The 25,665-nt window shown below is 51.7% G+C and overlaps 2 protein-coding genes across 2 annotated transcripts; one reads left to right on the forward strand and one right to left on the reverse strand.

Annotated features, from left to right (window-relative positions):
- The first annotated feature begins 1,131 nt into the window (after positions 1-1,131).
- Positions 1,132-12,245, forward strand: SLC51B (SLC51 subunit beta). The gene is made up of 4 exons (XM_037054129.1): positions 1,132-1,301; positions 7,828-8,039; positions 9,172-9,262; positions 11,907-12,245. Exons 2-4 carry the CDS (start codon positions 7,919-7,921, stop codon positions 12,049-12,051), a joined length of 357 nt encoding a protein of 118 aa, XP_036910024.1. The 5' UTR covers positions 1,132-1,301; positions 7,828-7,918; the 3' UTR covers positions 12,052-12,245.
- Positions 12,193-25,665, reverse strand: RASL12 (RAS like family 12). Its single transcript, XM_037054128.1, has 6 exons — positions 25,521-25,665; positions 25,139-25,248; positions 23,109-23,165; positions 17,564-17,637; positions 16,681-16,871; positions 12,193-14,021 (listed from the first exon to the last, which is right to left on the reverse strand). Exons 2-6 carry the CDS (start codon positions 25,239-25,241, stop codon positions 13,646-13,648), a joined length of 801 nt encoding a protein of 266 aa, XP_036910023.1. The 5' UTR covers positions 25,242-25,248; positions 25,521-25,665; the 3' UTR covers positions 12,193-13,645.

Here is a 25,665-nt window from a genome sequence, read left to right on the forward strand (position 1 = left end):
TCAGTGCCTTTGCACCTGTCCCAGGTCTTTGCGGGGCTCACTCCTCGTTAATGCCGGTGTTCAGTATGGGAATTCGGCAATCAGAGCTCTCTGGCCCCATCTTTTTCTGTATCATTTTGTTGTTTAAATGATTCGCAGAAACTGACACCAGCTGAAATGATCTTGTATAAGTTTTTGGTAACTTTTCGGTTGTCTGTCTATCCCCCCTAGAGTGTGAACTCCAGGAGAGCAGGGTTCGTGCCTGTCTTGTTTACCATGTCATCTATGTAGCAGGTACTCAGATGATATTTACTGAATGAACGAATTCGTGAGTGAGTGAGTTACAAAGTGAAGAGTTGCTGGAGTTCCCTGCAGGCCCCCAGCCCCCTCGTTGGGCCCCCTTCCCTCTGCACCCTGGTCTTGTGCACACTGTCGACCTCCGCTGAACTCCTAGCGCAGCTTGTACCCGTTACTCGAACTCACTCAACTTCTGTTACCTCACATGTGAAGTGGGAACCCTGCTCCTTGCCCAGCCAACTCCAGGGGTTGTTGGAGATTCAAGGAGCCAGTGGGTGGAAAAGCCCACAGCCCACTGATGGTCGGAACTGCATGGGCCTGGCCTGGTGAGGGAGCATGTTACTCCCGCTTCCCTACCACACACTCCCTACTCTGTGCTGTTCGGCCTGGCCTGCCTCCTACTTTCTGTATCCCTCACACAGCCTCACATGCCTGGCCTTCCCCACCCCTGGCCCTCCAAAGGTCTTTTATAGCTTCTTGTGTGGAATTCATGTAAGTCCATGACCGTGACTGTGAGAACGAGCAGGCTGTAAAAGGCCAGGCTTGGCTCCCTGCTCTGTGGTTAAATATTGATAACACCAGCAGACAGAGGCCTGGGGAGGGCACGTCATGTAGCCCCCCTCCATGCTGGAGCCCCCAGACCCAGTGTCCCTTCAAGTCCATTCCCCTGTGCTGGCAAGGGGGTCTGGATGTTTTCTCTTTATTTGGGGCCAACATGTGAGAAAAAAGCATTGGACTCCTGGTTCTTTCAAGTTACTAAAGTTGGGTGGAGCCTGTTTGTCATCTGAGGCCACTCATTCAAGAGGTCAGTCATCCCAGAAGAGCAGAGAAGACGGCAAGCCTGGGCGTGTGCCCGAGCAGGGCTCCCAGGTGGGCTGGGCTGCGACCAGCTCTGCAGCCCCAGCCCCAGGCAACAGTCCTGGGGAGAGCTCGAGGGCAAGACCAGCCAGGGCTCCGTGAGAGGAGGAGGAAGGAGACACAGAAGTCAGTGCTGCTCCCTACCGCAGATCGAGGCAGGCCCCGGGGTGAGTGTTGCAGCTTCCCTTGGGGATGGGCGGGCCCCGGGCTTTGGTAGGAACCACAGCCCGATGGCAGATGGTTAGCTCTGTTTAAAGTGCAGGAACCTCCCAGGGGGGCCTAAGGAGACAGGACTACTAAATGCAATATGATATCCTGGATGGGATCCTGGACCAGAAAAAGACCTTAATGGGAAAGTAAAATCCAAATAAATCATGAGATTTAGTTACATTTTTTAAAGCAGGGGTATTAATATGATGCTCCATCGGGAAGGAAACTGATGAAGCGTCCTCAGGGAAATGTGTCTTTGTTCCTGTGGCGCCTCACACGGTCCGGGAGGGTGGACTCGCTTCTGGACCTGCATCCGTCTTGTCACTTCAGTTTTCTGTTTGTTGGTATATATTTATTGTAACTATGTTACCATATTTAAGACACACATTCCACTGCGGATCAGCCTGCATACAAATGTGTGCGCTTACCGGATTCCACAGTCTTACAGAGAGCCTCGAAGTCAGGCAGAGCCGGTCCCCCGCCTTTGTTCTTCTTCAGTGTCGTGTTGACTCTTCTGGGTCTTCAGCCATGCCATATAAACTTTAGAATCATTTTGTCGACATCCATAAAATAACTTGCTGGGATTTTGATTTGGATTGTATCGAATCCATAGGTCAGGTTGGGAAGAATTGACATCTTGATTAGTGTTATTAATTAAACATCCAAAATTGGAATTGTGCCCTGATCTGGTGGTTCAGTTGATTGGAGCATCACCTGTACACCAAAGGGTTATGGGTTCAATCCCCAGTCAGGGCACATACCTAGGTTGTGGGTTCGATCCCTGGTCAGGGTGTGTATGGGAGGCAACCGGTCAGTGTTTCTCTCTCACATACATAGATGTTTCTCTCTCTCCCTCTTTCTCTCTCTTTCTCTCCCTTCCTCTCTCTTTAAAATCAATAAACATAGCCCCAGGTGAGGATTTTTTAAAAATTGGAATTGCAGTTACAAAGGCATAAATACAATATATGTATACATTTAAAAATGCATGCAAATACAGAAAATATATTAAATATATATATACAAAATACATACACTTAAAATATATAATACCATGTATTGTTTTCATGAAGGTAGTATGTACTCATGAGAAATGTATACAGTACAGAAGTATTCAAAGTGTTCCCATGCGTCCAGGCCCCGTCCCACCTCCCCAGAAGGAGTGGGTGTTTGCTTTCTGGACCTTCGCACTCTTTTCTCTGTGGGTGTGGGGGGTCTGCATATACAACAGGGGCCTGTGGGCAATGTTACTAATTAATCCAGGTACTCCTGCATCTGAAGATGGACAGAAAGTCACAACCCTTCTTAGCGAGTGCTCTGAACAGACACTTGGAGCTGGAAACAAGACCATACCATTTAGCCATCCCTGTAACTTGGCATTTTCATTATCCAGCATATATACATATATCCCTCAAAAGGGCAAGTAGGTAGCTCTGCTCTGGGTCCTTGGAAGTCCACACAAGGTCTTCCTCCCTGAATTCTGTTGCCACCTGGACAGGTGAGTGATCCGTCACATACGAAAAACTTAGCTCAGTATTATATCTCTGTCAAAATATTTCCCCTCAAAATCTGTAGGTGTCTCTTTTCTCAGAGCATTTAGAGTTGAAGAAAACTCCGACGTCAAGCTAGTCCTTTTTTTAGTGCTCTGTTTTTCCACTTGGCCGTTTGCCATCAGTTGTTTTTGACTGTCCCTAGTGGAGCCTCCAAGGCGATTTCGGAGGGCAGTGTTCACGTGGGCGGGCTAGAGACCGTCCGGGGACCTCTTTCCTTCTTGTAGTTGCCCCATCACATGTTTTTGTGGTTGGTCTCTTCAAAACCTTTCTCCTGCTTTTTCAGTTACTTTTATCACCATTCTTGTTCCCTTTCTTTTAAGGGAACAAGAAATTTTGTAAAATATGTGTTGTTTTGTATGTGTGTATTTTGCATTTTCATAAATGGCACATCCCCTGTGATACCTAGGGATAGTGTTTGAGGGACATACAAGGTCTTTCCAGAAGGAATCCAGCCATGTAATATGAAAAAGATACATTTATTTAAGAAGATACAAGGAATATTGTACACAGGACGATGATGCCTCAGTCCCCTTCAAAGTAGGCACCTCGGAACCTCACAGTTCTCCCAATTGCCATCAGCTGCCCCATCCTACTTTCCTGAATCTCATCGACAGTCTGAAATCTCTTCCCTTTCAAAAGTGATTTTAGTTTTGGAAAAAGCCAGAAATCTCAGGGCAGCGAATGTTGGCTGTAGCGGGGCTGAGTCACCTGGGTGATTTGATGTTTTACCAAAACACTTTGCACCAGATGTGATGCACGAGCAGGAGGGTTGTCGTGATGAAGCTGCCAATCACCAGTGCCCACAGCTGTGGCCTCTGAATCGTCCAGATAATTTCCGTGGAGGAACGTTCAAGCTTAACACAAAATCTGATGCAGATTCATTGCTCTACTCACTCAGTCATTTTGAATGCAATAGCCACACAGGACACATGCTCGCTCACTCATGGCGTCTACTGCAGTACAGTGAAGTCATCATTGTTCACACATATCCATTCCAGTCCACTCTCCTTGGCTGTCAGGTTACATTGGTGTCATGAAAACCCATTCTTGTTATATTAACAGTGGCTGGACTTCTTCCGGACAGACCATTTATATATATATATACACACACACACACACACATACACATTAAAACTGTAATTACATACACACTCAGGAGCAGAGTGACTGTGCACACTTACTGTGACTACTTTGCTTGCTAGATGGCGGCCCCAGCCCACACCCCGTCAGAGCACGAGGTGGTGGCCCAGAGCCTCGCACACACACAGCGTTACCCGCTTTTCAACCTGTGCTGATCTGATAGGTGTCAAGTGGTGTTTCATTTTTAATTTGCATTTTTCTTTTTTAAAATATATTTTATTGATAATGCCATTACAGTTGTCCCATTTCCCCCCTTCACTCCTCTCCACCCTGCACACCCTCTCCCCCCTTCACTCCCCCCTTTAGTTCATCTCCATGTGTCTTAAGTTCTTTAGCTTCTACATTTCCCACACTACTCTTGCCCTCCCCTCTGTCTATTTTCCCCCCACCCTCTATGCTACTTATTCTCTGTACCTTTTCCCCCGCTTCTCCCCTTCCCACTTCCCTGTTGCTAACCCTCCATGTGATCTCCATTTCTATGGCTCCACTCCTGATCTAGCTGTCCACTTAGTTTGCTTTTGTTTTAGGTGTGGTTGTTAATAACTGTGAGTTTTCTGTCCTTTCACTGTTCATATTTTTTATTTCTTTTTCTTAGATAAGTCCTTTTAACATTTAATATAATAAGGGCTTGGAGATGATGAACTCCTTGAACTTGACCTTATCAGAGAGGCACTTTACCTGCCCTTCCATTCTAAATGAAAACTTTGCTGGATAAAGCAATCTTGGATGTAGGTCCTTGCATTTCATGACTTGGAACACTTCTTTCCAGCTCCTTCTTGCCTGTAAGGTGTCTTTTGAGAAATCAGCTGACAGTCTGATGGGTACTCCTTTGTAGGTGACTGTCCCCTTATCTCTTGCTGCTTCTAGAATTCTCCCCTTCATTTTAATCTTGGCTAATGTAATTATGATGTGCCTTGGTGTGTTCTTCCTTGTGTCCACCTTCTTTGGCACTCTCTGAGCTTCCTGGGTTTCCTGGAAGTCTATTTCCTTTACCAGACTGGGGAGGTTCTCCTTTATTATTTGTTCAAATAAGTTTTCTACTCGTGGCTGTTCCTCTTCCCCTTCTGGTACCCATGTAATTTGGATATTGGAACATTTGAAGATGTCCTGGAGGTTCTTAAGCCTCTCCTCATGTTTTTGAATTCTTGTTTCTTCCTTCTTTTCTGTTTGGTTGTTTTCTTTCTTCCTTCTGGTCCACTCCATTGATTTGAGTCCCAGTTTCCTTCCCATCACTATTGGTTTCCTATGCATTTCCCTTCATTTCACTTAGTTTAGCCTTCATTTTTTCATCCAATTTGCGACCATAATCAACCAGTTCTGTGAGCATCCTGATCACCAGTATTTTGAACTGTGCATCTGATAGGTTGGCTATCTCTTTGTCACTTAAAAGTATTGGCTCTGGGGCTTTGATTTTTTTCTTCTGTTTGAGCCATAATTTTTGGTCTGGTTGCACCTGTTACATATGAGGGGCAGAAACTTAGGTGTTCGCCAGGGCAGGGCAACCCACCTGGCTGGGTTGTGATGCTGTATGTGGGGGCGGAGTCAGAAAGGGAATAATGGTGCTTGCTCTGCTCTCTCTTAGATTTCAGTCCCCTCTGCTGCTTCCCACAAGCAAACTGGGCCCTTCTGGTGCTGGTTCCCGGGTGTGTGGGCTTGTGTACATTCTAGGACCCTGGGGGTCTCTCCAACAAACTCTCCTATGAGACTGGGACTCTCTCCCAGCACCTCAACCCCTGCAAGTTTTTTCAATTTGTGCTTTTAGGCTTTATTTCCTGGCACTGGGGCCCTGGGCTGTGCAGTCTGTCTCGCTGACCATTTTTCCCTGGTTTATCTGGGAAAATATCTGTGAATGTGTGACTATGGTCAGCCAACCGCCTCGCACGCCTCACTGGGTTGGGTCTGCTTGTTTCCTCCCTGTGCCCTGGTCCACCAAACCACCGCCTCTTCCTGCCACAACCTCTCTCCACCTGCTGCCAACTCCGCCCCCTTACCCGTCTGGATGAATGGTTCGTTGTTAGGACTTCCATACAGTTCAATTTTCTGTTTGTTCTGGTTGTGTTTTTGTTTCTAAATCTTTGTTGTTTTTAAATTTGGTTGTGCGAGGAGGCACAGTGTTTTCACCTACGCCTCCATCTTGGCTGGAAGTAATTTGCATTTTTCTGAGTTCCAAAGAGTTTGAGCATTTCTACATATGCTCACTAGCCCTTTGGGCTTCCTATTTTGTAATAGGAAGCTGCAGGTTTTAGATCTCTATCCATTTATAAGAGACCATGTGTTTTTCTTATTAATTTCCAAGAATTCTTTGTGTATCCTAGATATATCCTTCTCTTCCTGGTTTAAGTGTGGCAAATATCTTGTCCCAGTCAGAAAGGTTACTTTATGGATGGTATTCTTCATTGAGCACATAATCTTATTTTTGATATAATCAATGCATCAGTTTTTTGTTGTTTTTTGAATGATTTGAGCTGTTATGGCTTTGTTTTAAAATTTTACCCTTCTCCTGTGGCCAGGTGGCTCAGTTGGTTGAAGCATTGTCCCGTGCACCAAAAGGTTGTGGGTTCAGGGCACACACCTAGGTTGTGGGTTCAATCCCCAGTCAAGACACAAACGAGAGGCAACCAATCAGTGTTTCTCACATCATGTTCCTCTTTCTCTCTCTCTCCCCCTCCTCCTCTCTGTCTAAAAAAACAAAACAACAAACTGTATCCTCAGGCAAAGAAAAAAAGTTTTACCCCACTTCTATTAACTTTGTATTTTTCTCTCTTACATTTAGGCTTTTAATTGTGGAGCCTGTTTTGTATGTAGTGTGTTAGGCGTGCATCCAGCCTTCCTTTTCTCCGCATGGTGAGCCAGTTTTCCTGACACCTTCCACTAAGCAGTCCTTCCCCTCCCCTCCCCCCCCACCCCGCGCCGATGTAGGGCTACCTTTATTGGCTTCAAGTTCCCGTATGGACGTAAGTCTCTTTGGAATTTCAGTGCTGATTCCTTGAATAGTGACATGGCTTCGTGTCAACATCCAAAATTGGAATTATTATTTTTTATTACTAGGATTCAACACCTGACTGGGGTTTAGTAAACACAGATTGTTTAACCTGCTTTGTTCTGTGGGGATGAAAACAGGTGGAAATTAATGAAGGGATTAACCAGGAAGCATGGATTCAGGTTCTTCCACTGCAAACAATGAAAGCAATTTTGATAACGTGTGTAAAGAAGAGAAGTTATGGGGCAGCTGATCTGGGGCAGCTGACCTGAGAGCAGCACTAACGATCAGGCCGAGGATGGCAGCTGGGGAGCGGGAGCACTCAGCTCTCAGCAGCACCGTCAACAGCTACCCTTTGCCTGCACTCTCTCCTCTTCTCAGCTCTGGCTGGCAGGCGGGCCAATCTCCAGACAAGAGACTGTGATAGGCCCAGCCTTTGTCATGAGGGTCCTGTGATTGGCTACCGCACAAAAATCAATGGCAAGGGATGGGGCAATTTGCTAAGAAACCAGGGTGAAGGGGAGGTGTGAGCTATAGAAGCGGGATGCCAAGCAGGTAAAAAAAGTGGGAATGTCCCCTGCGAGGGTCCCACAGCCCATTGGTGGCTTAGTCCTCCTCATTCCCAGGTCAGGCTCTTCCCCACATGCGATGGGTTTTGCTAAAGGTTTGAGTGACTCCCAAGTCTGTGGTCTCGGACCCCCAGGCCCCACCTGCTCTGGAGTCTGGCCGTTCTGCTCCTGTAACTTTGGGCCAGAAGAGAGTTGGGTTTGGGGGGAGCTCAACCCCCAGTCACACTCTCTGCTTTGTTTCCAGGGGTCTTCCAGGCTCTGCTCAGGGGCCAGCACCTTGGAGGCCAAGAGGACAGCTGAGGGGACAAAGGGGCCTAAGGGCTTTGTTGTCAGATATGTACCCCAACCAGGAGCAGGGCATGCACCCTGGAGAGGGGGCCACCCAAGCCCCAGTTAGTACTGCCGTGCCTCAGAAGCTGCTGGAAGAAATGCTTTGGTTTTTTCGGGTAGAAGATGGTAAGTGGCAGGGGCCTGGCGTGTGGGGTGTGTGCTCTCAACACACGATGCAAACAGCGAACGCTGGCTGAAGCCCTGGACAGGGCCACTGCCCCAGCAGGCTGCACACTTCCCTCAGAGCAGGGGCTGAGGCAGAGGGTCCCAGTGCCCAAAGGGTGTATCTGGCCCTCAGCCTCCTTCTCTCAGGGCTTGGTCATTCATTCACCCATCCAATCAGTCACAAATATTTAAGTTCCCTCTGTGTGCCAGGCACTATTTTCTGTACTGGGGTTCCAGTAATAAATAAAACAAAACCTCTACCTTTATGAAGCATATGTTTTAGTGAAAGAGAATGAACAGGATAAACAACAAAAATGCATAGTGTGTTGGTGATGAGTTGGGCAGTGGCATTTTGTGAAACTCTGGATGATTCCAGGGCTAAGAGAAAAAACAAGGAGAAAAATTCAGCAGAGAAAGGGAGTAGGAAGTATGCAGCAAGGGTAGGTAGTGCCGTCATGAAGCCTCACTAAGACGGTGACTTTGAGCGAAGGCCTGACGCAGGTGAAGGGTTTTCCCCGCGCAGGTTATGTGGGGAAGAACACTCCCGGTAGAGGGCACAGCAAATGCAAACGCCGAGGCTGGGTCCTGCCTCATTTTCGTCCAGTGTGGGCAAACCTTGATGATCCAGATCGGCCACCTCATGTATTACCGGTGGGCAGTTTTTGAATCCATTTTAACTGCCACCCCTCCTTTCCTCTTTCCCTCCTTTCCTCCCTTTCTCCCTCCATCCCTCCCCCTCTCATTCCATCCATCTCTTCTCTCCTTCCCTTGCACCACCCAGGGTTGCCAGTCCCTGACAAAATCCGGAAGATTGTGAAGTTTGGCTTGACTGTCATCCAGCTTCGGTGCTGTCCCCCGTTAGACTGGAGCTGCTCCAAGACAGAGACCGGCTCCCCCCACCCCCTCCCACACACATGCTTGAGTTCCCACAGGGCAGGGGCTCGGCTTCGCCTTAACTAGTCTCTACAACACTTGATCCACAGCAGGCGACAGTTGATGCTGTGGACTGTGTCTGGGCCCAACCCCCAACTGTTGGTGGGCCTGAGGGGCATCTAGCCTCTCCTCATTCCCTGTCCTGTGTGTCCCTCCCCAGCATCTCCTTGGAATATTTCCATCTTGGTCCTGGTGGGTGTGGTGGTCGTGATAAGCATGGTTCTCCTGGGAAGGAACATCAAGACCAGGAGGTGAGGAGCTGGCCTGGGGGTGGCCTCTGGAAGGTGGGGACCCTATGGCTCTTGGCTATTCACCCTTTGGGGCAGAAAAATGCAGCCTTCAGGGTCCTTTGAGAACCTAGAATTGTGGGAAAACTAGCAACTGTGCCCAGTTACTACCCGCTGACCCTGGAGTCATGTAGGCCTGGGTTCAAATCCCAGCTCTGTCCAGCTCACTAGCAGGGCTGTACACTCAGTGCCTCTGAACCAGTTTCTCCTATAAGTGGTGGTTACAACCAATTCCTTGTGGTTAGCACCTTGTGCTCAGTGGTGGCCATGGCAGAGTTGGGGATGCTGTTAAAGGGAGAAGCCTTGCCCTGCTCCAAGGCCAAATGCAGGCCTCAGATGCAGACCTGAGAGCAGCTGAGGCTCCTCGGGCAATGCTAACGTTCCTATAGTTACAACGCTCCTTAACTCTGGATGCACAACAACATCTCCGAGGAGAAATATTAAAAACACAGAACGCTGTGTTTCACCTCAGAGATTCTGACACAAGGGGTGAGACCCGGGCAGGGCGTCTGGTTAAACCCTGGGTGGCCCCGGGGCTAATGCTTGAGAGATCCACATGTGACTCCACTCTGAGTGGAGATCCTGGGGGCAGGGGCCACATCTGACTCCGCTTTGTTTCCCCAAGCAACTGGTGCGGCGTCTAGTCCCAGAAACCACTCAGTAGATACTTAGTTCGCTCACCCCATTCATTCACTCACTCGTTCTCTCAACAACTGCTCTGTACCCGTCAGCCACCACCGTCAGCAGCTTTGAAACAATAAGAAGAATCTCTCCCTCAAATCTGTATCATGCTTGTAATTCTGCGCATTCTCTTTCTGACCCCCAAGACAGCTCTGTCAGGTGGCACAGGTACAAATCATTCATTCCCCTTGAGCAGAATAAGGTCTTTAAGGATCCAGCCTAACCCCCGTGCCCTTCCTTCTGTGCCACAGTTTGTCATCTATGAATCTCCCCCATAGCCCTGCTAGGAAGTCCTGCTAAAGAAATAACCCACGAGTTCACACCGAGAACTAGTCATCAGGAACTGCTACAGCCTGTTCATCATTCCANTTCTCTTTCTGACCCCCAAGACAGCTCTGTCAGGTGGCACAGGTACAAATCATTCATTCCCCTTGAGCAGAATAAGGTCTTTAAGGATCCAGCCTAACCCCCGTGCCCTTCCTTCTGTGCCACAGTTGGTCATCTATGAATCTCCCCCATAGCCCTGCTAGGAAGTCCTGCTAAAGAAATAACCCACGTAGTTCACACCGAGAACTAGTCATCAGGAACTGCTACAGCCTGTTCATCATTCCACAGACTCGAGCTGAGCACTTGCTCTATGCCAAGCTCTGTGCTGAGTGGGGGCCACAGCAGTGGCCCCGATAGATTCAGCCTTGGCCTTATGGAATTTACAGTTTGGCGAGGAGATGACTGCAGTTCAAGGTGACAAATGGTGACCAGGACATACACAGTACTGTGGGAGCACAGAGCTGGAACCTGGGGCCTTCAGGGCAAACAGGAGGGTGGGCTGCAGAAGCCCTCCAGACCAAGGGACAGCGCACACACACACACACACACACACACACACACACACACACACACACGGAGCTTGAGGTGGGAGGGGGGGGCCTGTGTGGCTTTAGCCCCGGGGTGAGGAGGGCAGAGGAAGGAGGAAGAGAGGGGGCAGGACTCAGAGTGGGCACATTCTGAGGGCCATCCTTAGGAGTTCAGGTTCTAGCTCATGAGAAGGTCTTTGCACAGGGACATGAAAGGTGTGTTTCAGCAAGATCCTTCTGCATGCACAAGGGCCCAGTGGGGTGTACCCCTAAGATGACCTTGCCTCTCATCTTGTGTGGAAGCATCCCTCTCACCAAGGTCAACTCAGAGACAAGGCGTCTGTCCACAGGAGCAGCAGACAGAGATGCTCCCCCTCCGGCCCAAGCAGATTCTCTGGGTGGTCAGCTCTAGCCACAGCTGGGTGCCTCCACCCTGGCCAGGAAGTGCACCTTCAGTATAACCACCTCAAAGGGAGAACATTTGGGGGTTACTGGAAGAAAGGTTGGATCTTGCATGTCAGATTAAGGAGGTGGGCAGTGGGGAGCCACTGAAGGTGCTTAAGCTGGGGGGTGATGTGCGCACATTGGGGCTTTAGAACCATGGCTGGTGTGTTTAGGCTGGTTTGGAGAAGCAGGCCCCCAGAGGCAGGAGGATTAGTTGGGAATTTCCTGCAGTGTGTCTGGGGATGCGGGATGGGGTGACGAGGACCTGTACTAAGAACGATGACAGCCCTGAGAGAGGAGGAAATGTGATTTGGTGAAAACACAGGACTTGGGGTCAGGAGACTTAGATGCATGTCTCAGGTGTGTGCTTCTCTGAGCCAAATTCCTTGGTAAGGAGGGGCAATGACATTGATAGTTGAACTCGAAGGTGGCAGTGAGCACTTGGTGGGAGAGGCACGGGCGAGTCTTAGCTGTTTCTCTGCCAAAAGAACTTCAAACCACCTCAGCTTTCTCCCCCAAGAGTTCCCAGAACTGCCTGTTGGATTTCCCCTCAAACTCGAATGTGCCCCAACCACTCAGTACCCCCAGCTCTGGGGACTCACGTTCAGCAGTGTTTCCTTTCTTCCCAGAAAGCTAAAGAAGCTGCCACCAGCAAAACAAGCTCCAGAGGTCTTGGCTGAGATTAGAACCAAAGATGACAACAGTGTGAACATCGTAAGAGAGACCCTGCTCTCAGAAAAGCCGGATTTGGCCCAGGAGGAAATTGAGTTATGAGGTTAAAAGAGAGAGAGAGAAGGAAGAAAGAGGGTGTGCACATCTTTGTTCCAGACCCAGAACCAGAGAATGAGTGGGAGCGCAGAGCAGCGCCCCCATGCTGTCTGCAGATAAAGTGAAGGAACAGCCATCAAACTAAGATTCTGTTATGAAAAAACCCACACAAACCCTTTTTATTAAAATGCTTCTGGATATGGGCTGTTGGAACTGCATTTTGTTCATGGTGGTGGTCCCCACACTAGCGGTGGGGAGCGGAAATGTGAAACCCACAGCCAGCCCGTGGGTCGGGAAGCCTGCTGGGACTGGTGGTGTGGTCCTGAGGGCTTCACAGCCTCCCTCAGACCCCAGTCCCCCCACCTCTGTAAAGCAGGGCTGGACGCTGGGTTAGAGCTGTTGCTTTCAATCCAAGCTCCTGGAAGGAGCAGGGTTCTGAGCTCAGAATTCCTTCCAGCCCCTTCCTCCCACCAGAGCCCTCTCCTTGATCTGCTTATCCACTGAGGGTCTGTGAAAGACTTTCGTTAGGCCTGGGGTCCCATGGTACACAGAGTTAGAAAGCTACGAGACCCTTATCATGCTAACCACAGGATCCTGAGGGAGGGTCCCGATGTTGTCTGAGCCACAGTGCTGTGGTATAAGCCGAGGGGGCAACCCCAAATAATTTATGCAAAAATTTGCTTTAGGAACCACACAGGCTTCAGGTTCTATCTTACAAGAGAATGCTTTGAACATGCAGACCTATTGCCGAGGGTACCGAGTCCTGTCGAGCCAGGCTACAAATTGGCCCACTGTTTCTGCCCATGGACCCAGTCGCCCCCACGGGAGAGAATGGCTTGGCTCCATGGCTTTGGTCACAACACTGAGAAGGCTGGTCCCGACTGTGGATGGACAGTCCTTAACTTAAGGTGGGAAAATAGGGGGGCCCTGCCTTCTGGTGACCACTTCTAGAGGCCCCCTATCCTGAAAAACCCACAGCCTCTCCCTCTACCTTCTTTGAGAGGCAAAGTACTGGAAATAGCCCTTCCTGTGACTTGACTTCTCACAGGATGTTCCATAGGTTTAAACCAGTTATTAATTGGATAAACTGTGAGGTTTGATGCCTGGGGCTTCTGTGAGGTCAGAAGACAATGGAAGGGCCAGACTCCCACCCCCCCAAAACCTGCACCCACCCGGCCCTTCCGTCCACCAGGTGGCTCAAGGACCTCAGGGCTGCCCTTCTCGCAGGATGTTCTCAGGCCTGCACTTAGGCAGGGCCTCCTGGAGCCGTCTACCTAGAGGGGTGACACCACAATGGACACTACAGTTTCCTCCTACTTAAGGCTGACCCCAGGGGTCTGGGTTGTCCCAGCAGTCGTTTCCCTTCAATGGCAGAGAATGCAGTGGTTACCATGGAAACCAAGGCCCCAGAGGGAACAGAAGCAGCATTCCTGCCTGTCCCTCCAGCTCACACACGGAACTGGGTGTCCAGGACACTGCTTGATGCTGGAGCAGGGGTCAGCTGTCCACTGCAGGCTATTGTTCCATCAGCAGGAAAGCCAGTGGCCAGAAATCAGCCACCATCCTGCAGCCTCTGAGCCTAGGATCCTCAGGGGGTTCCTCAGAAGATCTTGAAGCCCTTCAGGAGCGTCAGGGTGGGTGCCTTGCGCTTGCTCTGGGCCCGGGATGACTTCACGGTGACCAGCTTGGCCTGGGCTACAGCGGGCATCTCCTTCAGGCTGACGGTAGAAAGTGTGTTGAAGGTGCAGCTGGCCAGCCCGTGACGGGCAGTGAGTGGGGCCTGGTGGGGCAGGGCCCTCTCCTCGGAGATGAAGAGGGGCCGGGCCAGAGAGCTCTTCTCCAGCTCCCGCCGGGCCTCCCGCACCGCCTCATGGAAGACGTGCTGCACTCGCTCAAAGTCCAGGCAGGCGGAGACCTCGAAAAACAGGCACCCGAACCTGCCCGCCAAGGCCACGCCCTCCGCCTCGGTGACCTGCCTGGTGGGGAAGCAGGGCGAGATGGGGTCAGGAGCACACATGCCAGTCAGGCAGGCCTGGTCCTACACCAGGCTCCCACTTACTGGCTTAGGGATTAGGTCATCTTCATCTCTCTGAGGCTTAGCTTTCCCATCAGTAAAATGGGATAATGGCATCTGCCTCTCAGGGTTGTTAAGATTAAAAAGGTAACTTGTGTTGAGTGCCTAGCCTGGTACCAGGCAAGGTCAGTGCTCAATCAGTGGTGGCTGATGTCACCAAAGCCAGAATTTAGAAACAAAGTTAAAGGCAAGGGAGAAGCTGGCCCTGCCCAGACCCTGCCTGTGGCTGGAGGAGGACAGCCGTCCCAGCCCCACTTCTCCTCTGCCCCCACTCGGGGCCCTTGGCCAGGAAATGAGCCCCCCTCAGCCCTTGCCTGTGGGATCAGCCTTGCAGTGGTTTGGCCTGAAGGGTGTGAGGCGTCTCCCAGAGGCGTGGAGGGCCAAGGTCACTCAGGATGCCTGTGGCTGGCCAGGCTCTCGGGACTCGTGGAGAGTTTTGTCTGCCCACCCAGGTGAGGGCAGGAGAGAAAGGGGGATGGCATTTCATGGGGAGAGGAGAGAGGGGACAGCACCTACTCCCAGCTCAGTCCTAGGTCACCTGCCAGGATGGTGGGATCGAGCATTTGCAGCCGGGAGGGTCCTGAAATCGTCTGGCCTGGAAGCCGTGGGAACCGGGTGAAGGGAAAAAGAAGACTGGTTCTTGGGCAGGCCGGGTGTCCAGAAGGCGGAAGGGGCAGGGGGTCCCTTAAGTGCTGAGGCCAAGATCCAATGGCTGAATCCTCCTGACTGGGCCCCGCTCCTGAGCTGCCCCCCCCTCCACTCCTGAGGACAATGGCGCAGCCCATGAGATGAGAGGAGACACTAGGGTGGGGGCTGGTGAGAAAGGGTTTGGGAGCCAAGGTTCATTTGGCAGGAGCAGGGGGCTGGGAGGGGGCCAGCTGAGCAGGGCAGCACCAGAGAGACAGTGTGACTGGGACAAAAAGGGTCAGGGCAGAGCGCCTGGCCCCTCCCAACCCGGCTGGTGTCCTGTCTGTAAGCTCACCGCTTCCTGAGGAAGGCCCTTAGAAAGAATATTTAATATTACTTACTTTTTATAATAACCTTGAATCTGAAACTTTGTCATTGGGACTTTCAGAAACAAGAATCCCATGCACGCATTCATGTGTACTTGTGTGTGAATGGGTGACACAGGTATGTAGTGCTGTCCTTTTTGTTTTATTCTGTGGCAGCCCGGTGGAAATGTCATCAGTGCTTTGGAAACCACAGCTCTAAACTATGTTTTACTCTTTAGCTGCCAGGCAATCATGGGAGACACTGATGGATGCTCAGCTCAGGTCGGATTTGCCATGCCCATCAAGTCCTGGCCCCTTAACCTAGGGACCTGGTCAAAGGCAGAAATGGGGATAGACTGACTTGTTCTTAGGTAACTGAGGCCACATCATTGGAGCCCATATCCTTTGTGATTTGCTCCTAAAGCACTGTTAGACAATCTGCTTGACAAAGGTTGGTATCAAAACAACAGTCAAGTTTTGTATTTTTCCCTTGTGGAGAAACTAGTTTATCTCGGTCCAGTCTTCTGACACCTCTTCTAGGCTCTGTGGCTCTGGGGTTCCTTTAGGCTTTCAGATCACCCAACTGCCCCCATGTTCCCTGAGATGGACTATGTCTGGGTTCGAGAACTCGCCCGCCTTTGAAGGCCCCTGCCTAAGCCTGCAACCCCTTTTTCCCACAGTCCATCTGACCTGCGCTAAACAAAGGGTCCCCTCCTTGCTACCACCAGTCAATGCATCTTTGGGGCCTGGGAGAGCAGGAGGGACTGGTGGAAGGCTGGTGGGAGGTGGCATACATCGCAGGTGGACTGGCTGTAGAGGACATAGGCTAGTCCCGGAGAAGGCGGCCCATGGGATTTCAGTGGAGGCATCACAGTCTCAGATGCTTCAGGGTGGGCAGGCCACTCAAATGCCTGGTGAGGGCAGAGGTGGGCCATGGGGAGTGGTGAGGCCTGTGGTCGGCTAGAAAGAGCAGGCACCACCTTGAAGCATTTCGATTCCAGGTCTTTGAAAACACAGTGCTGGCCAAGCAAAATATGGCTGCAATATTTGATGGAAATCTTCCCCCTGGCCCAGGCAGTGACCTCTGATTCAAGTCCAACCCTTCCTAAGAGAAGCTTTCCTCAGCACAGCCGGCTGTGGAAGCGAGCCTGAAGGCCAGGCTTGGGTGAGGCGAGAGCTGGTTGGACCAGTGTAAACACCTGACCCAAGAAACCAATCAGTCTCCCTCCCTAGACTTGGAATTGGGCACAGAATGACGAGCCGAGTGGGAACAGAGGGTCACATAGACTCATGCAAGAAAGGGTGAGGCTGAGAGGGACCGCAGAGCCCCATGAGGATGGAAGGAGTGGCCTCTCTTCTGACTTTCAGGGTCCAGCCCCTGTGCTGCCCAGACACCCTTCCCTTCTGGCCAGGGCTACCTGGAGGGCCGCACCCTCACAACACACCCTCTTTTACATAAATTCAAGAGATTACTGTTCTTAGCAGCCAAATAACCCCTGAAGATGATGCCCAGACTTCACAAAGGGGGAAAGGGGGCTCTCCAGTTGTGGGGTGAACTGCTGCACTCACCTGTACTGGGCCATGTCCAGCTTGTTGCCCAGCAACAGAGTGGGGTAGCTGCGCTGCGTCTCCCTCGCGTGCAAAGCAAGCAGCTCCAGGTAGCTGCTGCTGCCCTCGAAGCTCTGGCGGCTGTCGACACTGTATACCACCAGGAAGGCGTGGGCCCAGTGCAGATAGCGCTCACAGTTCCTGGGGGTGTCCTGGGGCAAAGGAGGAAAGCCCCGGTCAGGGACAGGGGAGGTCAGGGTAAAGGCCTTCACCTGAGCTGCCCCATCCCACCTCTCCACTCTGGGTCTTTGTATATTGTTCCCCAGCACAGCCCTTGTCAAAGGGGCACTTGAGTGTGGATTTGGCTTGGTGTGAAAGGAGACATTGTCTCGTGAGCCTCCCTCCCACCACCCACTCAGAGACTTGGAGACCTTGACCTCTGGGGTACAGAGCCAACACTCTAGCATGGCCCCTACTGAGACCTGGCTGTCTCCGGGCACTGCTGGTTTTGGGTTAGGTTCACGGTGCCCTTTTGGCTTCTGAGAAGAACTGCCATCCAGCCTTGGCAGGAGGTGGTGAGAACACAGGGGAGAGATGTGTATGGGGGGGGACCTGAGCCGAAGGAAGCCTCTGTGTAAACAAGTGTGTGCACCTGTCTCCACATGTGCACGGGCATCAGGCCCCAGAGCACAGGGGCTCAGAGCCAGCGCCACGATCATCAGGCCTCCCCAGGCCTGGTGCATTGCCTTTCATTTGCCAAATGAAGGGATTCAGGCCCAGAGAGGGTCACACAGCAAACCGGAGCTTAACAGGGATACATATTCCCATCTGAGGCGCCCCCACCACGGGGCCAGGACTCTCAGGAGGCTGCCCTGACTCTCAGCTGTCATGAGGGTAACGTTACCAGGTCTGCAGTGTCCATGACCCTCAGGTGGACAGGCTGGTGGTCCACAGTCTCCTCCGAGCTGTAGGTGTCCTCTGCAACACAGATAGATAGACAGCCAGGTTAAAGGCAGAGCAGGCCACTCAGCTGACGATGGACTGGCCTGAATCCCAGCTTCCCTCTGTGCTGGACCCTGTGCAGCTTGGGGGACCTAACAAAGGGTCGGCTGAGCTGGGCCACTGCAAAACCTTGGCTCTCACCCACATGGAGACATGAGCGGAACCTCCCGCCAAGGAAGCACTGTTTCACCTGTCAGGACTCGGAGCAACAGGGGCCACTTGCAGCAGATGCCATGGGGGACAGGACTGTGCTCTGTGTCCACCCAGCAAGCCTGCAGGTTGGAGTGTGTGGCCATGGGCCCAGGGAGCAGCAGAGGCCTCAGGAGCTGCGTTGCCAGCCCCTTCCTCCTGAACTCCCAGCTTCCGCACCCTCCCCACCTTTGACCACTCTACCACAGGAAGTCCCCAAGGACAGTCCTCCTGCCCCCAGTGAAAGAACCCTGTTTAGAAATCCCAAGGAGGTTTTACAAATAATCCTTGTCAAAATAATAGCAGAGGAATCTGGTCGTTGAAAGTTTTAGGTTGGAGATACAGAATCAAACCCTACTTCAGCTACTTACTTAGCTGTGTGACTTGGTGAAGTCACCTCAGCTCTTTGAAAAGAGCTATTTCCTCATTTTACAATGGGGATAAGTTGATAACACTGGCTAACAGTCTTCAACTTTTGCTCCGTGCCAGGCACTGCACTGAATGCTTGCCCCTGCACTATCTCACAGGGCTGTGTGGGGACTGGGTGGGCACCTGCGCAGGGGCCCTGGCCCTCCACAAGTGCCTGGTAACGGACAGTGGGGACCGTGGTGCTCCAGAGTTTACAGGGCAGGTCCACATTCCCAGGTGGTTTATTTCCACCTCGTATTTTGAAATAACCGTAGACTCATGTATTACAGGAGTTATGTGACAGTGTTCGATGCAGAGCGCTCCTGTGCACCATCCCCCAGCGGGGCCGAGGGCAGCCTCTGAGTGAACATGGGTGTGCACCCGTTTCCACGTGTGCACAAGCACCAAGCCCATCCCCCCAACGTTAACTCATTGTCCATAGCCACAGTACAGTGATCAAAACCAGGAAGTTGACATTGGTACCACACTATAAACTAAACTACTGGTCTTACTGGGATCTCGTGAGTTTTTACTTTTTTCAGCGCTCAGGACCTCAAACCTGGGAAAGCAGCAAGTGGCCAGGCATGCACACAGGACCTTGCTGCCACACTGACAATCACTGTCCCAACCTCCCCTGCCCCGTGCCACTGGCCCACCTGTGGGAGTGCACTTGGTCCTTACCTTTCCCTGGGTGTCCCCATGCCCCAAGTGACCCTAAAACCCTTCTAAGTATAACTGAGGCCTGCTCGGTCTTCCTGGCAGTAGCCGCTGTGAGAAGAGAACCCCCCAACCCTGGCTGAGTCAAATAGTTCTCTCTGAGGGTCATGGGCAGCTGAGCTGAGCCTGGACACCTGCCAGTTCCTCCAGCAGCCAGCAGGAATCACAGACAGCTCCCGTCCCCAGCCTGCTTTGGGGACTTGGACAAATGCCGCTCTTATTCAAAGACCCAAAAAAAAATTAATGGAAAATATGCCCTAAATGTTTAACTATATTTGGTACAAGAAGTGCTGCCCCTAGATGCCTACATCTCATTCCGATTTTCCTGCCCAAGTTGTCTGATGCACCCCTTTTTGAGACTTCACAGCTCCTGGCCCCAAACAGGCACTGTGTCCTGCCCAGTCCAAGGAAAAATATCAGCCCAACCCTGGTCCTGGTCTCCTGTCATCTTTTATAGAACAACAGCCTTTCAAGGTTGCTGTTGGGTGCACAGCACAGAGATGGCAGGGAGGCAGAGAGACGCAGGGAGGTGAGGCCCAGAGAAGGAGGGAACTCGGCCACAGCCACACAACATCTGTCCACAAAGGAACTTGAACTTGTGGACCCTTGGCTGGGCTGCCTCTCCATTGGGACCTCCTCACTCCCTTTGCTTGGTGGGCCAGTCAACCTTCCAGCTCTATCTGGGCGGAGCACAGGGGGAGAGCAGAAGCTCCCAGCTCGGCTGAGGATGTGGAACTGCATGGGTGAACTGGGAGGAGCTCAGAGGCCATCGTATCCAGCTTCCTCGCGCTTTATAAGTGAGGTGACTCTGAAAGGTGAGGGCTCCTTTCCAAGTCACAGGAACATCCCTTCTTCCCATCACTAGTCCCTGTCCTAAGGGCATTCTGGTGTCTTTAAATATGTGGGCCTCATCATTTCTAGTTCTAAATACCATTCTGTGGACTTTAGTGCTGGTAGAAGACTCTTTTCTGAAAGCATTTTTCTCTCATTTACAGTAAAGATCTTTTATTTTTTAAAATTTAAAAAAAAGACTTTATTTATCTTTAGAGGGGAAAGGAAGGAGAGAGAGAAAAATATCAATGTATGGTTGCCTCTGGTGCGTCCCCTGCCGGGAACTGGCCTGCAACCCAGGCATGTGCCCTGACTGGGAATCAAACTGCGACCACCTGGTTTGCAAGCCCACGCTCAATCCACTGAGCTACACCAGCCAGGTACAGTAAAAATCTTTTAAAAGGAGCTCGGGTCAGAGTGTAAAGAGGACGATGTCTCAGAAACGATGCCTATGTCCTTACTGGAAAAGGATGCGGGAGAGTAGCTATCATACTGTCCTGGGCAAGCCAGGTGAGAGGGCTGCAGGCCTCTCTCTGCAAGAGGGTGTTCTCCTGGAGGCCCGCCCCCGCCCCCAGTGTTCAGCACAGGCAAAGTCCTGTGGCAGGCACTGAATCTCTTGGCTCCCACTGGCTCTATCAGTCACAACCCACAATGAGGCACAGCTTTCACACACACAGAGTCTGGGTAGTCACATCTGCCACATGGGGAAACCAAGGCTCGGGCAGCCCTCTACAGCACAAGGCTGCCCTTAGTGGGGAGCAACTGGGCTGGTGTCTCTCCTTCCTTTGAACCTGAGGCTCTCCATGATCTTAGGCAAACCACTGCCGCAGTTTCTTTATCTGTAAACTGGGGATAATAATAGAAGGTGCTCTGTAAAGGACAACCCTAAAATCAAACTTCGATTTCATGTTTACAAGTATCTATGTCGTATGGAGCACCGTGCTGCATGCTGGCAATGGGAACAAGTTACACAAGCTCCCACCCTCGGGAGCCTCCGTCTGAGCTCAGGCTCTAGGCAGACCTTTGCAAAGGGGAGAGTGGCTCTCCACCTCTTGATGGCTAACTCTGCCCTTGGACACTCAGACCTTTCTGCACAGAAGGAAAGGCTCTGGCCCCAGAGTCCCCACTGTCGCTGGGAGCAGCCATGGGATGGTGGCCACAGTGTTTAGACAGTGACACAGAACCCGCAGGAGTAGCACTGGCCTCCCGGAACAACTGAGGGCGAGCGTCTGGTCATCTTTCCAGCTCAGAGGCACTCAGGGTAGGACGACTAACCATTATGAAGCCACTGCCCCCCAAACAGTCTGACCACACATTCCACTAGCAGGTCAGAACTCCACAATTAGTCAGGAAGCTCGGACCACCACTGTGACAGGCTCCTTTGGTAGGACCCTGCCTGAAGGGTGTGGACTAGGGGGCAGGGAGGGAGAGAGAACGGAGGCAGTTGCCAGATAAAATAGAGGGTGCCCAGTTAAATCTGAATTTCAGATAGACCACAGATAAGTTTTAGTACGTGTATGCAGTATTTGAGCTGGGCAGAGCCTGCCTTTTGGGGCGCCATTCTCGAGACTCCCTGTTTTCCCTTCCCAGACACTCGCGCTTGGGCGCCTTTCCTTCCACCTTCTGTCCCCCCACCTTCTGTCCCCCCTGCCCTCTTCAGAGCCCCCACTTCATCTGACTTCGTGCTCTGGCTTCTCCCAACCCCACCAGCACACAGTCACATTTGTGTCCGCTCCCACAAAGTCAAGTTTGCAAAGTCAAATGAGCTCTCCTCAGACCTGCTGTGTGATCTTCACGCAGAAGCCTCAGCTCCTCGGGCCTATTGCCTCCACTGGGGCATGGAGGGCTTCTGCTGGAGCACTGGTGGGCAAGCCAGGTTTTGAGGGACAAACTCCTAAGGGGCTGTTGGCCAGTCACTTGCCTTGCACACTCGACTTAACTGGGGGAGCCCTTTCAATTTCTCTGTTTAGCACCCCGGGGTTCTGTTAAGATGTCCTTACCCAAGAAGTTCCTCACCCAATTTGGTGTCATATCCAAGGATGAACCTCCTGGTCAGAAGAAGGGATTCTAGTACTCACAGAAAATACTCTAAAAACCATTGGCCTACATAGCCCTGAGGTCCTGTCCTGCTCAGACACTGGGACTCAACATTCCAGCCTGAACTGAGGGCCTGGTGGTCCCCATGGGCTAAGGAATTTTTTTCTTCAGGGTCATGGTGGTGCTCAGACACCTGCGGCAGGAAGTGCCCCACCGTGCGGCTATCTGGCCTGAGCTCCGAGTCCCAGGTTTCCTCGGGGGTCCTCGGGGGTACCACAGTGCTTTATTCCATTCTTATGAATGGAGAAAAGAATCCAAGACCGAAACCTTCATTTCCAAAAGGCTAAGAGATTCAGAGAACTCATTTTTCTCAGTGCCCAGTTTACAATAACAAATGTTATAAATGGGAGCTTTAGGTGACCTGTATACTAATAAAGCTCTGCATTTATTTATTTTAGATATTAGGGTGCCAAGTTATTTAAGGAAACGTTTAGATATTAGGGTGTAAGAAGTTATTTAAGGAAAAGTTCCTGCTGCTGAAAATAATTTTCAGAAACATTGATCTGATTAATTTGGGGGAATCTCAGCCACCATAGAAGGGAAACCATTCGAGGAGGGAGAAATGAATGCTCATTGCACGTATGCTGTGGGTCAAGTACAAAGCTAGCTCTTTTACATGTGTTATCTCTAACCCCCACAGTAATTCTCTGAGATAGGTGTTTTTTTATGGCTGCTTTAGAGATGAGGAAACAGAAGCTCAGAGATGTTAGTGACTGCCTCAAGGCTGCACAGCCAATATGTGGCAGAGTTAGGACTCAAACTCAGCTCTAACCAACACCAGCTCATCCTTTTTGTCATTATAACATGATATGTCAATAAAACAAGACTAGTTTTCTTGTGTAGTTCAAAAACTGGTTCGGAAGCCAGTTCCACCAAAGAATTTCTCAAATGTCTTGCCGAACTTTTCTGCAAAAGTGCACCGAGTGACCCTCTTGAAAAACAGCACTTGGTGGATGTAGATGCTCTGCTATGTTCAATTTTTAAAAAAGGAATAATTTACCTCATAATTTAGGGCAAATCAGACAGCTCTCTGAATCTGGCCAACCGCCAAGTTTGGTGGCTCCTGCCCTTTGCCTCCAGATGTTGGGTCCTGGTTGGACCTGGGCCCACCGAAGTGTAGGTGTCTGTTGGGAGCAGGGTGGGTGGGGAGGGGGTTGGATCCGAGAGAGGCACAGCAGAGGGGACAGGGAGGAGTGCTTTCTTACCCAAGTTGGGGTCATATTCACTGATAAACCTTCTGGTGAGAAACTTCACGGTCAGGGCTGTAAGAAGCAGAGAGAAACCAGCTCAGTCCCCCTGCTGTGTCTGGCTGCTGGCCCCTGGAGCCCAACCCTTTCATTTCAGAAAGGCCTAATCTGGCCTCTGTGACCCCTGGCTGGCCCCACGCTCCAGTCTCTGGGGGAATGAGGCTGGGAGCTGAGGAGTTGGTTTGAGAGACTCAAAAGAAACCAGAAATATGGAGAACTGTGTCCCTTCAGTTGCATCCTGGGATTTTTTGTTTGTTTGTTTGTTTTTTAATGGCAAGAAAAGCAATGAGAGGCAAGCCTAAGGGATGTCTGTGAAGATCCACCTATAGGGTCAGGACCCAGGCAACCAGTTACCTTAGGGTCAGCCCCAACCGAAGAAAGACAGCCTCCATCCTGGACAAGTCATGAAGATTCTGAAACGTAGTGGGGCGTTTACTCCAGTTTTGGCTACCAGCCAAAGAGAGTAAGGGCCAAGTTGATCAGCGGATGATCCCTGGGGGCAGTGTGACCCCTGGAGGGCCTGGGATTTCCAGGCACAATCTGTGTCCCGAGTAAACACACTGCAGTCCTCAGTCCTTCAGCCCTCAAGTCTCCGCTCCAGGGCCTCCCCACTCACCATGGTGTCTCAAAGCGTGTAAGGCTCTAGAAGGAATTTCTCCCCAGGTGCGATACATTAACAGAATTCTGATTTTGTTCAGAATTTAATCACACAAAGCCAAGGGCCAGCCAACTATTATACTGAACTCTTAAAAAGTAATGCGATATTTTAAAGAAAATCTTAAAAATTATTTCCCAGGATTCCTACCAGTGTCAGTTTGCAAAGTCATACCCAGGGAATACATATTTTTTAATTTAAATTTCTTCATTCATGTAGCCATTGGCTAAACTGTACCAGTGATAGAGCTCCAAATAACAATTTTATTTTCAAAGGGAAGAGGGCAAATCTTTTCTGTAGGACAAGGTGATTCAGAGTCATCCCTCTCTGAGCCAGAGGGTGGGCTTAACAAGCAGAGAGGAAGCTCCCAGCAAGTTCCAAAGAACCCCTGGGGAAGGGCATCAAGCGCTAACTGAGCTGGTGCTGGCCACTCACTAATGGCTGCACCTGGAAAATGGCCAGTGGAAGGGCCCCCTCTCCCCTCCCACCTTCAGCAGCCTGGGACTGTGAGTGGCAAGGAGAGGGCTGGACCCTTTTGTTGGGTCTCTGCCTGTGGTGACACCCCCATTTCCACCCCCTGGCTCCAGGTGGGTGAGAGCTTCCAGGAGTGGTGAAGGCAGAGCTCGGTGCTGACAGAAATGATACCTGGGTTTGTAGAGGTTAGTTCCAGGCACCTGGGACCATAGTTCAATTTGTTTCCAGAAAGTCAAGAGAGGGGTCTGACTTAGAACAAATACATTTGATAAGAATGCACACTTTATTCCAGAATCCCAGGGAACTGAGGAGGGGAGTGGGGAGTGTGGCCTGGAAAACCCCCAAAGCCAAAGATTCTACCAACTCCCTTCAGGGGCCAGTGGCTCCTTCACCTCCAGCCTAAATCAGGGAGGAGCAAGGCTGTGATTAAGGGGCTGTGGGCTGGGGTCAGTGCCTAACGTGGCCTTTTGGTGTCAAGCCCAGAGCTGGCCCCAGGGAGAGGTAATAGAGGGTAGGGGTCCACGAGGGAGAGACCGGCAGAGGGCTGGGAGACAGCCAGAGACAGAAGGGAGAGAAAGCTGGGGTCACAGACACCGAGGACGAGTCGCAGAGGGAGAGCCAGGCAAGGAACAGAAGACAGATGAGAGACGGAGGAGCTGAGAACAAAGCGGAGAGCGCGCCAAGCAACAGAGAAACTGAGGCAAAGAAGAAAATCACGGCGCCCAGCTTACCTGGGTGCGGGAACCCCCCAAGGCCAATGGAAGAGTCTGCCCTCCAGCCCACGGCAGCGTCCACATCCCTTCGTGGCCTCCCTGGGCCCCACCAAACCCCCTCCCGTCCTGGCGCCCGCCCCACTCACCCGACTTCCCGGAGCCGCGGCGCCCCAGGATGGCCAGGTTGATTTCGAGGGGCGCGCTCTGCTGCCCGCTGCCCGCGCGGGGTTTCCCGAACACCGAGGACATGGCGACGCTGCGAAGAGGGATGCGAGTCCTTGGCCGAAAGGCCCCAGTCAGCGTGCCCGCCCGTCGGGGCCCTCCGGGGCGGGCGACCCTGGACTCCCCCGGCACTCTCTGCCCGGTCGGTGTCTGCGCCCCGAGCTCCGCGAGGAGCGGACTGTGTTCCCCGCGGCTCAGCCCGAGCGCGGGGGAGGAGGGGCCGGAGGAGCACGGCGGGCGGGGCCGCCCCGAGCGCCGCCAAACTCCTTGTAAGGGCTGCAGGAGCACCCCGCGGGGCGCACTCACCCCGTAGAAGACGCGGGGGAGGGTGCTCGACCGCCAGCGCAGCCCAACGTGCTTGGCCTCGAAGGCAGGGGTGCTGCCACTGCCCGGAGCGCTCCCCCAGACCCGGCAGGGAAGGACGAGGACCAGAGAGAGGGAGGCCCCTGGT

Source organism: Sturnira hondurensis, unplaced genomic scaffold, assembly GCF_014824575.4.
Source record: "Sturnira hondurensis isolate 20B ecotype Veracruz unplaced genomic scaffold, ASM1482457v3 Scaffold0008196, whole genome shotgun sequence".
NCBI classification, from domain to species: domain Eukaryota; kingdom Metazoa; phylum Chordata; class Mammalia; order Chiroptera; family Phyllostomidae; genus Sturnira; species Sturnira hondurensis.